Genomic DNA, 16,545 nt, shown 5'->3' with positions numbered 1-16,545 from the left:
ACCTTAATTCAAACATTGATTCTTCTTCAGTCTTCATTATTCAAGCCTGAACTTTCACATGTGAATGAAGGGACTGAAAATACTTAAGTTAGGCAGATTTCAGTCATCAAAGTTACATCTTTACAATACTTTAAAGGGGTATTAAGGTCTCTAAAGGGAAGTAGGTTAGGTAAAGCTTAGCATAATTTGTCCCAGAGTAGTTACAGTAGGTGCTCAAAGTCAGGAAGTCTGGTGAACCAGTACATCGGACAGCAGGCACCTTCCTAACTGCTTTGTCAAGTGTTCCCTCAGGATGGAGTTAGTCATCTGTGATATATGTGTTTTCCTTCCTTCCCTCCACTGCAAGGAGAGCTTGGTCTCAAGCAAAAATTCTCGGAGCCACTTCAGTACACTACACTATTTGGTTGTAGACTAGCTTTTGGGGGTGGAGGGAGGCAAAGTTATTCTCTAAATGTGAGACCACAATTCTTTTATTTCCAATCCCAATAAGCCCGGGAATGGAAGCCTACATAACTTTGCTTCTGCGTGTTTGCTGCCAATCCTCCCCAGGTTTGCTGTCATTCTTACTTCAACTGCCCTTTTACTGAAGGAGCCCACTGTGCTGTTGACTGAGTTAAGTGCTTGCTAACTGCAAGATTAGTGATTCAAACTCACCAGCTGCTCTACAGGAGAGGGATGAAAACTGTCTACTCCCATAGAGATTTAGTGCCTTGGACACCCTTTATAATTATGAGTTAGAATTGACTAATAGTTCTTGCATATGCAATTCCATCTCCCACAATGCCCTTGTCACCCAAACTAAAAGGACGCTAGCCCTGCTTGAAGGGCAGTTTAGAACCACTCCAGTGGTCTTCGATCTGTCCCAGCTCCTTACCTCTGGATAGTTTGATTATAGCATTATCAGGTGTTGGAATCACTATTTGTTTCTAAATCAAAGTACACTGCAAGCCAAGGGCAGCTATGGCAAAGAATTTTAAGTTGTTGCAATTGAGTAGTTTTAGGATCTAAAGATGTGAAGCATTTCTCTCACTGGTCTGGTTAAGGAGATTATAGGGCAGAGTTCCATTTAATATTTCCCAACACCAAAGTTCACCTTTACCAGGAACACTGACAGACAATACAGTATTATGATGTGATGAAAGAACCGAGGAGCCAGGATTTGGAATCCAGGTCTCTGGAAACAAAGCCTTGGCTTACAGAAAAGCAAGTTAGAAATCTCTACAGGAGTTAACATATCAATTAAGATCTCCTTGAATTGCCACAGGAAAAGGGTGTTCTAGGTGGGAGTAAACATAAGAGGGTGCATGGAAAAGGGGTGTGGGGTGAGGTTGGGAATGGGTAGGCACAGCAGGCAAGTAGAGCAGACAGGCAGAGAGTAACTGTGGTGAGGGGCAGGGACACAATGGGGAATGGTGGTGAGTGCAGTAGACCAGCTCTTGCAGACTGTAATCGAGCACTCAGGCCCAATAGTGCCAGGCATTTAGAATTTTAAAGACTTGATAATTCAGTCTTGATTTAAAAAATGCTGGCAACTAATTAAAACATGAACTACATCATCAGTTAAATAAAAAACTCCTTTAGGGCTAAGTCACATTGTTGGCTTCTTGCAGGTAATCTCTTTCAGGAACTGCCCTATATTGAAACTAGGAGTTGTGAACGATTTACGAGGTTCCCTCTTCCCTGGCAAAGCGTAAGGTGTTTCATTAGCCCATAGTGTCGGAGGGCTGTGGAGTGATGAAAAATGTCCGGCCCTTTACAGACACTCTAGAAAATGCAGACCAATCTGTAGACTATAGAATGCAGATTAATGGTTCCTGCGGCAGAAAGGGAAGATTCAAAGCAAAACAAAACACCCAGCAAGACTTCTGGGAGGGCAAGGGATGGGCACATTCATTATCTTAATTGTATACTTTAAATAGGTAGTGTATTGTATGTCACATGTTAAGCCCCCCCCCCCACACACTGAATAGCAGCAGGAGGCTGGAGCAACTTATTTCTGTATCAGGCTAACACATTTCAATACTTTTCATCCACTTCCAAATAATCCAGTCTAGCTTTACCCCAAACCAAGAGACGATTTAGAACTTTGCAACAGGTTTTTATTTTTGCTTTATATCTATCATTACAGTGTTTGAAACCTAAAGAAATACATTTCTCTCCAAATTTGGATGTGTCTATAAATATCATTTGTCTGGACTCAGCACACTCTATGCCATGGCTTCTTGGCCTATGTCTGCTCTGAAATCAAGCTGTGTTTGTCTACCCAGGGGCCCTGAGAACATGGAAAAGTTTATTGTTCTTGAGAAAAATAAAACATGAATTATGAAAAAATACCAGTGGAGGGGAGAAGGGTTAGATCCCCCTTCTGAGGGTCTATAGCTGAAATGCAAACTCATTTTTGAAGGGGTCATCTGCTCTGCTGAATGGGTGGGACCCTACATTCTCCCTTTGCTTCTTTAGTGATCTAATCAAACGCAGGTCCCACAAAAGCCGGATAAAGAAGTCAGTACCCAGCTCCTCGACTCAAGAGTGCTAAAGCCATTACATTTCTCAATCAGAGGATCCCAGACAGTCACAACTCTTTTTATGGCCCAGAGTGGAAGCAGACAGTTCTCTCCCCTAAGCCCAGGGACTGAAAATTAGACCCACTCAGGGGAGTAAGGCTAGCAGCGTTCACCAGAGGGCTTCAGGATAAATCCTAATGTAGACAGAAGCAACGAGGATGGCTCAGATGTAGCCAGGTAGGCCCAACCCCACTGGAGGCTGAACACACGGCACTAATCTTTCTCCAATTTTAATGCTCTTTTCTAACCCTCAGCGCTAGTCTTGGTTCTACATCTAATGTAAGATGCTCTAAGAAAAAAACAACAGCTTTAATACAGTGTTGATTATAGTCTTGACTTCAGTTTCTTCCCTTGCTATGGTCTTAATCTGGGGGAAGGGCTAGGGGCTGGACAAAGGAAGGCTGAAGCATCAAAGTCTTGGCCACTAGTATTTACCACATGGATGACTGTTTAGTTAAAATTCTCAGCTTGTTGGACTTAAGAATCCAAAATCTAAGACACAGAGAAAATACTGGTTGTTTGGTCTAGAATGCAGTTATAAAGGAGCTGTGGAAGAAACCTACTGAGCACTCTCAGTCCCAGGCTCTTGTACTCCTAGGGGGGAGTCCTGCATGGAAGATGTTTCCTATGGTTTAGGGTCTGGAGCCTTGTACCTCTCCCACAGGCTGCCAGGGAAGCAGGGAGAAGGCTGGCCCACTCCCCAGGACCCCAACCAGGCCTGCTCTCCCCAGGGCTTTATTATCTGTAGGAACCTGGAACTTTTAGGATTCCTACCTTCAATTCAGAGTCAACTCTGAGCCCCCAAAGTGACTCCCCAGAAATGATACCCAAGGTGATGGATTCCATGAGTTAGAACTCGCAGAGAGAAGCCTAGGATGACAAAGTGTGGCTGGGTCTTCATTCTCTTCTGGTTAGCTAGTACAAGCACCATGCCAAGGCGTAGGGGGAAGTAGACACAAGAATATGGGGATCCAGTTTTGTTTTTTTCTTTTGGTTTGGCTTTAGTGAGAGAGAACATCTGCTGAGAACTTTCCCTCTTCCTTGACAAAGTACGGTTGAGGCTACAAATCAATATTCAACTCCAGTAAATAGGGTTCCTGGGAGAAGTAAAGAAGTGGGAGAGAATGGATCTAAGGGTTCTTGTAAGGGAGCACACACCAAAGGCCCCTAGAACCTGGACTCATCAATACTTGCCCCTTGGAAAGGTCATTTGTGCCTGCTGCCCCATGTACCTAAGTTGGCCAGTTGAGGATAAACCCCATATGGTTCTACTATAAGGTTGTAGCCAACACTAGGGCCAGTCAGTGACTGGGAATAGCTGGGAACTAAAGATCAAAGACCCTCGTACTAAGAGGATTTAGGAGTGGAGGGCTCAAGGCTTGCACAGTTCAAGAGTACTTGAACTTTAGAAGGTTCCTTGTTCTCTGAATCTACACCTAGGTGCCTAAACCGTACCCCTAACAGTACAATTGGTGATCTTAAAATGGATACTCGAGCCGTGCGCCAACACAGAGAGGACCCAACGCGTCCAGACTGGTTGGGTTACTAGGAGGCTGGATAGCCCCTCCATCTCTGCAACAATCATTGAGAGTCTACTACAAAGCCTTTGACCTCACTTATGCCTGGGTCTGGGGGCTGACCACAAAGTCAGCTGAATGAAGAACTACTTTGCTTCCAGTGATGGCCAAAGAAAAAGAAGAAATGCAGAAGAATCATCTGTTGGTTGGAAGAACACTTGTTAACTAAATGGAGTTTAGAGGAGAAATGAGAAAACGTGATCTGGGGATGGCACTTACAAAGGAGAGCTCCCAGAGGTTACTCTTCTCCCAGGAGAATGTGTCTTCACATTATGTCTCTGTGGGACACTTCAGTCTTTAAAGTACTTGGAGGAAAACTGGCTTCAAGCATCAGGTAGATGAGCAAAAAAGTCTTCCATCTCTATGAGCCTGGATAAGAAGCCAAAATACATTGTGGAAGTCCAGCTGAGAAAGAAAGCAGGCTACGTATGTCCTACACTAAGACTTTGGTTGTTGTTGATATACGAAGTAGATCCTAAAAAATTCTGACTGCCCTCTGGATATGGGTAATGGGAGGACAAATCTTTGAACGGCACAATAGCTTTGTAGCAGACACGACAGCAGGCCACAGTGAAGAATGCCTTGTCCCTTACTTACCTGGGAGACAGTGGGTTGGTAGTCATCATTCCCAAGTGGCATCTGACTCGGCAAGGCAGTATAGCATTAGCTTAACTTTCCATGGATAACTGCCAGCCCCAAATCACCATGTTCATAAAAGACCCAAGAGTTGGATTTCAACACTAGGATGCAGCCAAATCCAAGCCCAATGGCCCACAGTCTCTGTAAGCAACTGTAAGCAGAGGGGATGGATTTCACCTGATCCACAGGGGCATGTGTAGGAATGGAAGCAAGAATAACATTGTTTCTGGGGAAGGAAAAGTCAGCTTGGAGCAGGGTTTCTCTTGACTGACCACGGTGGGGTGGGTGTGGAGTGGGAGAGGCAGACTGTGCCTAGAAAGCTCCATACTTAGTTGACAACTTAATCTACCCTGATCTCTGATAGTGGGCTTTCTATCATAAGTAGTCTACTCAGAGGCCCAGGAAAGTCACTGAGGCACTGTACTAGCTTTAATCAGTTAAAAGGCATCTGGATTATAATTCTTATAAGAGATGACAAGACCCAAACCAGGTACCTTGCAAGACCCTAAACAGGAAGATAGCAATTAACTCTCATAAGAGGACTCAGGCTGTTTGTTAGGAGTGGAAGCCATGTGACAGCTCATGTGGATAGGGGTCTTTGAGACAGAATCTGAGAAAGCAGATTGCTCAGCAGTGAGGACTTCACCAGGTCCCGGGGCATCTTTGCTCCATTTAAGTACCAGGACAATCAAATCAAGCTGTTCTGCTCAGGTTCTAGAGCTTAGAGCTGATCCCAGGTGATGGCCCAAAATCCAAGCGGAAAGAGAAAGCACCAAGCTCAAGTCCTCTTAGAGTGGAAGCTTCCACATTTCTTTTTGGTCTTCCTCACAGTATCCTACTTAAAATTACAGACAGTTCTTCCTTGAGACCAATTAAGATCAACCTACCTAATATATAGAATATAAAAAATACAGAACTTTTGACATTCTTTTCTTTGAAAGTAAAATATACATGATCCAACTATGAAAGAGGAGGAAGAGAGGCCAAAGGCAAGAGTCCCTGGCTATCCCAATACACGACACTCCCACTCCAACCTCCTCTGAAATTTATGGGTCACCAGAGGGAGGCCCACCTTCTCCTCGGGTGAACAGAGGGAAGAGAGCCTCCTTCCCATCCCATGCTCAGGAGAAAATATAGCCACAAGTTTATTCAACCCCCGGGGGGGATTTTTCAAGTAAACAAATGAAGTTGGGTCGCACCATTTGGAAGGTGGGCAGGAAACGTGGGATCAGTAGCGACACCTGGGAAGCTCTGTCAGAAGGCCTGCCGGCTGCGCGCCCCTCCACTCCCACTGATGTGCATGTCCCAGGGAGTGAGAGTTTAGCAGAGCTCTGGGCCAGTGGCCAGCGGGATATTTTCCTCATGATACCCCATTCCCGACAGCCCCTAGTCCCAGACAATGCTGACAGCTGGGATTCTTCAAACCAGGAACTCATAGCTCTTGGGAAGAGCAACCTTAATACAAGAAAAATGTGCAAAAGAAAAATTAAATAACTCAATCCAAGCATACAAGGTTAATATTCTGTCAGAGCAAAAACACTTTGTTTTAGATTTTTCCCTCCCCTCCCTCCCCCACCACTGGAATTTCTCCATCTGCTCAAGTACCCAAGATCAGAGTTACACAGATCAGGGCGGAGGACTGGTAAGGATGAAGAAAAATAACAGGGAAGGAAGTCACCACAAAAGAAAAAATAATATATATAAAAAAGGTGCAAAACTGATGACCTCAGTCCTCCTTTGTCTACCCCCAGGCTCCTGGGTTAAAGCCATGTGTGCAGCTGAAATATAGTGTAAGGAGAAAACCCCAACACGTCCCCTTCTTGTCACAAAACCCACAGGGGAGCCTCAGATGGTTCAGTCCAGAGGGCGCTCCCTCCAGGGAGGGGGGGAGGTCAGAGCAGTCTCCAGGGCAGCAGAGGCGTGCGGTCGGTTGGTCAGTCGGTCGCAGATGAGGGGGACAGCTTCCCGCCCACCGGAGGGCTGCTTTCCGCTGGTTGGTGGTGCTTCCCCTCCCCTCCCCTCCCCGGAGGCGGATATTATAGCTGGAAGCCCTCCATGGGGGCCTCAGGCTGCTGGAAGATAAACTGCTGTTGCGTTTCATCCACTTGGGGAGCCAGGCTGCTGTCGTCATCCTCCACACCAAAGTAGTGCTCAATGAGGTCAAAGGCCTTCTGGTAGATTTCCTGGTTCTCATGGCTCTGGAGAAACTCAATTTTATCTAAACCTTTGGTGGCAAGAAAGAAGGAGGAAGAATGAAGTTTGAATGCTCATATAACATTTATCTATTTTGCCTTCCCTGAGATTGGGATGTTTACAAACATAATATGAGCAAATCACTGACTTTAAAGAGAGCCATTATCTTTCCCCGGACTCCATAATCACAAAGGAAACAGATCAGAACTCACTTGTTAAACAAGAGATTCTAGCCATGATTCAGCTTCCACTAACTCTGTGATGGGGGCATGTTTTTAACCTGAGTCTCTAGTAACAGAAATAAGCGAGGTCAATCTGACACTTTAATTGGACTTTGTTAGAAACTCAGCTGTAAACCCATGCCTTCCAGTTCCAGCTTCAGTTCTGAACCTTTTTCTGAGCATCTGTACCATATCTACTTACTGGGTACAGCCTATCAGAAAGATCTACCACATATACTCATGTATAAGCTGAGTTTTCCCACACACTTTAAATGCAGTTTTTGTGGTAAAATTGGGTGCCTCGGCTGATATTCGGTCAGCTCTACTCGAGTATATATGGTACTTTTCTTAGACAAGAAACTGGTATATAAAACCTTGGATCTTTGATCGATTAATTGATCCATCACTCAATCAGTAAAAAAACTTGGATCGGGAGGGGGGAGGGAGGAGAAAAAAAAAAAAAGAGGACCTGATGCAAAGGGCTTAAGTGGAGAGCAAATGCTTTGAGAATGATTGGGGCAGGGAATGTATGGATGTGCTTTATACAATTGATGTATGTATATGTATGGATTGTGGTAAGAGTTGTATGAGCCCCTAATAAAACGTTTAAAAAAAAAGAAGAAGAAGAAAAAAACTTGGATCAAAACATGACTCAAATCTACCTCGGGCCACAGAACCCCAGGAACTTATGAAACCCTGTAGATGGCTATGAGTACTCGTGATGGGTTTTTTTCCTTTCTCCTGGTACAGCTTGGTGAGAATAGGTGTTTTTGGGGTTTTTTGAGAACAGGTGTTCTTAACCAGTTTTGAGATGCAGACTTAAGTCTCATGAAAGTCAAAGGTGCTCCCAGAAAAACACGTTTCTATATTTTGGAGGCCTGCAGATACCAGGTTCTGACTTTGAACCTCTCTGGTTAAGGGTGAGATAGGGTGGGGAGATGACACATACCATAAGCTTCCTCAATGAGGCCACAGTAGGAATTGATCCCTGAGCCACTGCGCTTGGCCTCTTGCTCTCCAAGCCGAAGGATGTTCTCCAGTCCGTTGAGGGCCACTTGTACAATCTTTGAATCCATCACAGTTAGCAAGTCACACAGAGGCTTGATGCAGCCCAGGGACACCAGATACCTGGGGGTCAAAGACCAGCAAGTTCTAAATTAATGCTGAGCAAATGCTTTGGCTTGTGAGTCTCCCGGATACATGTCAGCACTCTAAGCAACACTTCTAATGGGCCTGAGTAACTACTTACTCCTTTTCTATCTCAATCTCTCCACCCTCCCTTTGCCACTGGCAAAGTTAATTCCCTTCTGGATGACTGCGATAGAGCCCTCCTCTGGCCTTTCATGTCTCCTTTGCTACATTATCCTCTCCTGAATACGTAACTTCTCTGCTTAAAAAATCTCACAGGCTCATTTTCCTCAAGCTCACTCTGTGGGAAGACATACAGACCTCTATTTTGGCTCCTGTTTTCTTTTTTTAAATTAAGAGATCATTTTATTGGGGGCTCTTACAACGTTTATCACAAGCATATCTGTTGTATATATATATGTTGCCCTCATCCTTTTCTAGACATTTACTTTCTATTGAGCCCTTGGTATCAGCTCCTTTTCCCCCCTTCCCCCACACCCTTGTGAACACTTGATAATAAATTACTGTTTCATATCTTCCACTGACCACTGTCTCCCTTTCCCCAACGTTTCTGTAGTTCGTCCCCCTGGAGGGGCAGGGTGTGTTCTTAGGTGTTGATCGCTGTGATTGGCCCCGTCCTTTCCTTCTGGCATTGCTATTTCCATTCCTGTCTTGGGTTGCGTCCTGAGCTCTTATCTCTTATCTGTACATGGTCTAGCCTGCACTGAGAAGCAGCACTGGGGTCATGGTAGTGAGGGGTGAGGAAGCCTCAAGGAACCAGAGGAATACTGTGTGTTTCATCAGTGCTTTCCTGCACTCTGGTTGACACATCCTTTTTCCTGTGACCCCTCTGTGAGGGAGTGTCCCATTGTCCACAGATGGGCTCTGGGTCTCTGCTCCAATCGCCCTCCTTCTCACCCATACAGTTTTTGTGGCTCCTCTTTTCTTTTACTCCCTTTCAAGGACACTATATTCCAGTCAAACTTGTTGCAACTACCTCTAGCATTCTGATTCTTACACCTTTACTTATGCTTTTTCCTGTTCAAAGGCCTCTCAATCCCATATTCACTTACATTTAATACTTAACTCAAGGGCTCTTTCCTTAGTCCGGAGACTATATCTACATATGAAATATACCTTGCTTACAGACTGAGTGGAAGGCAAGACACATGTCCAATTTTTACAATGCCTTCTTGTGTTCAGATAATCAAAACAAAAATCAGAGAACACACCCACACACACAATAATTTTCTATTTGCTTCTCACAAATCTTACCAACCTCCCAAATGATTTCCCAAAGAACCTGCTTTGAATAAGCCAAAGTATAGTTGCCCTTCTCTGGATACCCACTGAGAACGACATGCATTTCAGTTCTACAGAAGGCAGGGAGGTGAGGAGGGATGTATGCCTATGCCATGGCTTCCTATTTCCTAGGAGAGAAGATACCATATATCCAGGCTTTCAGGAATTGGTTCCAGATTCCAATCCACTGTAGCAATTTACAAAATAAACTCCAGAGCAACTGGATGAGTCCTAGCCAAAGCATTAAATTATAAGCCAAGAGAGACAGCAGACATGTAACTGCTGGGAATGCGATACCTGATCTGCTCAGGGGTTCCTCCTGATGTGGCATTGGTGATAGCCCAGGTTGCTTCTTTCCTTGTACGAAACTCTGCTTTCTGAAGGATTTCGATCAGCACAGGGAAGATATTCGCGTCAATGACGGCCTACGAGAGAATGAGAGCATGCTCTCTCAATGACAAGAAAAGCACTTTTCAAGGATTTTACCTCATGAACGTCCATCCAGCCCATAAATCAGCCAAGCATGGTTATTGTCTCCTTCCCTGGGCTTCTCCTGTTTTCCCACGGAATTGACAAGCTGTACAGGAACTTGGTTTCAGTTACAGAGGATCTTTGGTTAACAGCACACGCTGACCCCATTCTAGAGAAACTGTTCTTCTAGAAGCAAATATTCCAACAACCTCCTAGGTTTCCATGCCTACCACCCCCAGCATCCCAAACTTCATTGCCTGTTCTACCTGTATTTGAGCTCTGTTGCCAGCAGTGATGTTTGAAATGGTCCAGCAAGCTTCCTTCCGGATTGACTCTTTGGGGCTGCTCAGCAAATGAAGGAGGCAAGGGAGGGCTGAACAGTTAAGAATGACCTGGAAAATTAGAGTGTAGGCTTGAGTGAGAATGTTAACCTAGCAAGAAAACCTATCAAGAATTCTACAACTGTGGATTGATGTGATTGAACTATGGAGTGATATATATATATATATATATATATATACATACATATAAAAGAATTCTACAAAATTATGCCTCAAGGTGCTCAGGATCCAAAGAAAACCTTGTTTCCCATGTCCTTACAGGAGAAGTTGCTTATTAACACGAAGTAGTGGTCATAAGACCCTAAAGGTCTAGGCAAAATAGACGAGGTTCCATAGCTGTCAGCATATCGAAGCTGTCAGTGAACACTCATGAAGCACCACCTTACAATGTTCCGGTCAGATCACTCCATTTAGTGTTCCTTAACAAATATCCAGTGAATGGTGACGTGCTTCTAAGGAACAAGCTCCACCGTCATACAGAAAGTGGCAGAGCTGGAATTCTCTATTCAAGCCCATGCCTTCTCTCCGAAACCTGAGGAGATAGGGATTTTGTGCAGAGGCAGCCCTCCACATTGCTTCCTTAGAGCTGGCCTGAGGCAAGATGCTATACCTGCTCCTCACCTGGGTCTGGATGTCATCCCCGGTGACAATGTTCCCCACAGCTCGCAGGGCAGGGGAAGCCACTTTGTAATCATTATGCCTACAGAAGGAGGAAGCAGTGATCAGTAAAATCATATTGAGCCCCCAAGACTGGAAGCTATCTTATGGCTCGAGTGGATAACAATAAGCTTCTCGGCGTAAGCTTAGGGAATCTATATACCTATGGAGAACACTCACATCAGCAGTTCAACCAGTCGCCGACAAACTCCAGAGTCGATGACAGCCTGGATCTTCTCATTGGGGCCATCAGAGAGATAAGAGAGGGCCCAGCACGCATCTGCCAGCAAGTCGGAATCACTACTGAATAGTAGGCGAGATAGCACAGGCAAACACGGAGAGACCTGTTGAAGTAGAGAGTGAGAAGGGCTCATCAGGAGGTAGGTCTGTCACTCTCCTAACACTGCTACGCCTCCCCTCACAAGCAATTCCGGATCCTGGGATGTCTATTACACTAAACCATTTGGCCTTACTTTCCACTTTATCATCTAGGCACGCCCCAGGCACACATCACCTACTCTACTGTTGATCACCTCTTCCATTCTATGTGGGTTTGATTTGAGGCTCCAAGGGGTTCCCCAAAGATGTGAACACCCCATATGCAAATTCTTCCATCTGAAAGTACCTGGTACTGTTCAGAGACTGGTATGCAGCTCTCACCTTTGGAAATTCTGGGGGTGGATTCTTGCCCCGGCAGAGGTTTGACAGTGCCCAGACGGCATTCCGTGTCATTGTCAGCCGTGTGGACTTGGTGAGGAGCCTGGAGGAAACAGCAAAGCAGACCCTGAGCACCATCATGACAACACAGGGCTGGTGCTAGCACACCCTGCAGGTAAAACCCTGAGACATGGCTTGTCTCTCCAATTCTTCCTCCCCATAAATCAAAGCGTTTGCTCGGACCAGGACCAGGAGGTCTACATCCAACTGTGCAGAGGCCTGGGACCAACTGTGATCAGCTAAGACTATAATTAAAATACAAATGAACACTTAAGTGCAAATGTGCTTGGCACACTGGATGAATGTATGGATTGTGATAAGAGAATGGAAGAGCCCCCAATACATTTTTTAAAAAGAAAAATGATTATGGTGGCATATGTGCTTGACACACTGAGTGAATGTATGGATTGTTATAAAAGATATAAGAACACACAATAAAAGTATTAAAAAAAACAAATGCATAAACAAGAAACTTTTCAGTGAGCCAGCAAATATTTTAAGATTGGATATAGTATGCTGCTTAAAAAAAAAAATCTAGTAGAAGTGCTTTAACCATGCAGTATGGAATCATTTTTCTGTGAAGGGTCCTAGAAAGAGGGATGAAGGAGTCTATGTGTTTGTGGTCTGAAGAATACTTGTCTACTTATATGTAACTCTTGTTTAAGGGTATGAGTATGTCCAGTGTACCCCTGATCATAAAGTCAAATCATATCAATGCATGCTGTAGACTTTGTTGTATTTTTTTCAGGTGGGCTAGTATCTCTGTTCATGGGTTCAACAACGGGGGAGGTATGAACAAAAGAAGGCCTACAATCCAACAAGGTTAGTAAGCACAATATCTTCCTGGGCTCAGACTAGTGACACCAATGTCTTGCTCTGCGATGCACTTATTTTTCACTTTGGTAATCATATAGAACTTTGAAGGAATTTGGGTATTTGTATATTCAGAATTCATCTGCCCCCAATGACTTACCACAAGGCTATCCTACAGATATCAGATAAGTGCAGGTGATTTTAATTACTCACGTTAGCAAAGGATTAAGGATAGAGCAGTTCAAGACGAAATCTCGGCAAATGGAGCTATCTCCAGCTATGTTTCCCAGTGCCCAGACAGCCTGAAAAGAGGATGATGGAACTGTTACCTACTGAGCTTCATAAATGTCTGAGTACTTTATAGTGCCAGCCAGAATGACTGCTCAGGCAGGCCTAAGATACATGAACAAGCTCAGGCTCCCTTCCTGAGCACTTGCTCGATGGAGTTCCGGTTTCAACAAAGATGGGCTGCCATCTGCACTAAAGCCAGAGGAGCCAAACCAAGGCCCTCCTACCCCCACCTGAGTAAGGAGAAAGAATGAAGAAAATTGCTTTCTTCTTGTAGTTTCCTTTATCTGACGCCATCCTCTGCTTTTACCCAACTAGCAAGAATCTAGTGGGAGACACAGAAGTGGTCGATCCATCACTGTGATTTGAGGGTACTAAGCAATGGATGACAACAAAAATGGAAGAAACCTGATCATTACCTGTTCTTGTACGTCCTCAAAGTCTGAGTTAAGTAGCTCTATGAAAATGGGGACAGCTCCAGCTTCAATGACAATTTTGGTCTGCTGAGAGGTTCCAGAGGCAATGTTGGTGAGAGCCCAGGCAGCTTCAAACTGCAAGAGAGAAGTTATTCCAGATACAGCACTGAGGGCCACTAGATGGCTCAGACAAAAACCAACAAAACCCAAAAAACATAGATGCTCCTCTCCATTGGTTCCCCCACCCACCCCCCTAAAGTGGTAGGAAGAGGTGGGCAGTAATATGACAGAACTGGCATCAATGATTGTATGGTCCATGCTTGTACCACAACACCCACCCATGAGTTTTCTTACAAGTAACTTTATTTCTTGGGTTTCACTTCTCTTATTTCCGAAACCAGGATGAGGGTGAGGGTTTAACTTAAAGTCCCTTCCAACCCTTGTTTCTAAGAAGCACCAATAAAGAGTGCTGGACTGATGCATTACGTGTCTCTAGGACAGAGGCTCAGTTCATACAGCTTGGCAGATGTGGAGCAGAGATCAAATCCTCTAATTTACAAGTCAGTGATCAGCCTGCCATATTCTGGTATCTCTTTCCTTTGAGATTACATTGTTTATGAAATTTTAGCCCTCTTCCTTGAGACTGAGGAGGCAGCAGATCATATTACACTTTATTATCTGAGAGAGGTGTAGAAATACTCCACTATGATCTCATGGACTAGATAGGGTACAGCTTTCATATGGTACAAAAACACCCCATGCCTCACCTGTAATGTACAATTCTCATTCCTCTTCAGAAATTCGACAAACCTATTCACCACTCCCGGAGTGTTAATAACTTCATCTATTGGGGGACTGGGTTCTGGAAGAAGGGAAGGGATGAGAGGAAAAGTCAGGACATTGTTCACCAACATCTGCTGACAAGCCTTCTCTGATGCCGCGGACCATCCACAAGACTAAACACTTCTGGGCCAGGTGGTTTGAACAATAGTCGATCATCTTTTATAACAGAATGAAATACCACAGTCCTGCACCATCCTCACAAGTGTCCTTTATGATCTCAGGCAAACATGATAACCATTACACTAGGGAAACACAATTGTTCTTATGTCTGAGCTCCTTGTTGCAGCCACTGTGTCGACCCATCTCAAGACATTCCTCTTCAATTCAGCCCTAATTTTGATATGCTCAGTTTTGGTTTACTGAACCTAAGCGAACAATTACACGGAAGAGAGGGAAGGCCATGGGAAAAAACCCTATGGCACACATTTCCCTTGCGACGAATGCTTCATATACTGAGTCAAGAAGGATTTTTCTTTCACAAATCTTTATTGAATACCCACCAAGTGCCAAAGAGACATTCTGTTAAGTTATAAGATAGTAGGGTAATAGATTAAAAAGGATCAGTAGTACAGTAATTTAAAAAAAAATGCCGTGTGTGTATGTGTGTAAGGGGCAGCCTGCAATTCTGGAGAGGATGCCAGGGCAGGTTTCATTGGTAAGGTAGAATTTGATCATAAAAGTGGCCATGATTGTACAGAGGTTAGTACTGTATCACTACCTGGCAGTAGAGGACATGAAGCAGAGTTAATAACCAGGAGACAGGAAGAAATCTAGCAGGTCGTTGGCATGTCCAAGGACCACCAGGGCCAATGGAGACAAAACAGAATGATAACTGATGAAGTCAGTGAAGCAAAAACTGAGGCTAAATTGTGTAGCCTAGCACTTGTCTGTCAGTTTGTCATACTTCGGTGGCTTGTGTCGTGCTGTGATATTAGAAGCCATGTCACTGGTATTTCAAATGCCAGCAGGATCACACAAAGTGAACAGGTTTCAGCTGAGGTTCCAGACTAAGAACAGACAATGAAAGAGGACTTGCCCCCTCCACCCCCCACTTTGGAGGAAGGAGACACTGAAAATCTTATGCACTGTTCCAAACACTGACAGATAGTTCTGGAGGATGTGCCACTCTGGTCTGAGGACACTCCAAATGTGACTGAAGAGGAACTGACTTCTTGGAGGGATGTTCACCATAGCAACCTGAGCTGGCTGAAGCCTGCAGGAGCAGCACCTTCAGGATCTTCATTTGCTAATGGGACATGAATCAAGATAAGCAGCAGCAAAAATCTGCTTAATTAATGGAAGTTGGAATGTACAAAGTGTGAATCTAAGAAAATTGCAAGGGGCAAAAATGGAATGCATATAGATCAATATTCCAAGCATTACCGAGCTGAAATGGATTTGAAATTGGTCATTTTGAATAAGAAAACCATGAGGTACTATTCCAGGAATAACATGATCAAGAGGAACGGAGTGGCAGTTATCATCAAAAAAGACACTGCAAAACCAAACAAAGTACAATACAATCAATACAACTATTATTCAAATTTAGGCACCAACTACAAAAACTAGCAATGAAGAAAATCAGTAATTCCACTAACAACTATAGTGAGAAACTGATCAAATATTGACTCAAGATGCACTGAGTTATCCACAAAGATAATTATTGGAATGCAAAAGTTAGAAGTCAAGAAGAAGGGATAGTAGTATGAAAATATGGGTCCCTGGTTCGTTCCCGGGTTTCGGCACCAAAAAAAAAAAAAAAAGAAAATATGGACTTGCTGAAAGAAACAAAGCTGGAGAGGACATGATTGAATTTTGCAAAACAAATTACATGTTCATAGCAACTATCTTTTGACAATAGAAAACATGACTACCCATGTGAACTTCTCCCGATGTAATATAAGAATATCAAATTGACTACATCTGTAGAACGAGATAATGGAGAAGTTCGATGGGAGCAGCTGAAACCAGAAGTGGGGTTGATTGTGGAGCACACCATCTATTACTTATATCTAAGTTCAGGAAAACTTGAAGAAACTTAAAACAAATCCGTGAGAGCCAAAATATGGCTTTGAGTTTATCCCACTGAAATTTTGAGAACATCTCAGGGACAGTTTGACCAAACATTGAACACTAATGAACACAAGACCTCATGAGCTGTGGGAGGATGTCAAGAGCATCTTCATAAAAGGGTCATTAAAAACACAAGAAAGCCCTAGAAGAGCTTATTTCAGAGGACAACACCGAAGGTGCAGCTCATGGAGAAGGACATGTCTGATGAGAGCACACAGGAGCAAATGAAGGGGAGGAAGAGAGAGTGGAGCACATCCTGGTCCACCAAGCCTTGACGAGATTCCCGCTCAGAGCAGCCAATC

The 16,545-nt window shown here is 44.1% G+C and overlaps 1 protein-coding gene across 1 annotated transcript in view; it reads right to left on the bottom strand.

The window, feature by feature from the left end:
* Positions 1-2,077: 2,077 nt before the first annotated feature.
* The window catches only part of KPNA6 (karyopherin subunit alpha 6), a 62,107-nt gene continuing 47,639 nt past the window's right edge, over positions 2,078-16,545 (bottom strand). The window contains exons 5-14 of the mRNA XM_075553452.1: positions 14,095-14,189; positions 13,331-13,462; positions 12,837-12,925; positions 11,754-11,853; positions 11,274-11,437; positions 11,058-11,136; positions 10,362-10,487; positions 9,922-10,049; positions 8,144-8,322; positions 2,078-7,004 (exon numbers count right to left, since the gene is read on the bottom strand). Coding sequence (XP_075409567.1) covers positions 6,817-7,004; positions 8,144-8,322; positions 9,922-10,049; positions 10,362-10,487; positions 11,058-11,136; positions 11,274-11,437; positions 11,754-11,853; positions 12,837-12,925; positions 13,331-13,462; positions 14,095-14,189 — 1,280 coding nt within the window. The 3' untranslated portion in view covers positions 2,078-6,816. The remainder of the gene's footprint in view (positions 7,005-8,143; positions 8,323-9,921; positions 10,050-10,361; positions 10,488-11,057; positions 11,137-11,273; positions 11,438-11,753; positions 11,854-12,836; positions 12,926-13,330; positions 13,463-14,094; positions 14,190-16,545) is intronic.

This window comes from Tenrec ecaudatus, chromosome 1 (assembly GCF_050624435.1).
Source record: "Tenrec ecaudatus isolate mTenEca1 chromosome 1, mTenEca1.hap1, whole genome shotgun sequence".
NCBI lineage: Eukaryota > Metazoa > Chordata > Mammalia > Afrosoricida > Tenrecidae > Tenrec > Tenrec ecaudatus.
This window is presented reverse-complemented; position numbering and strand designations above follow the sequence as displayed.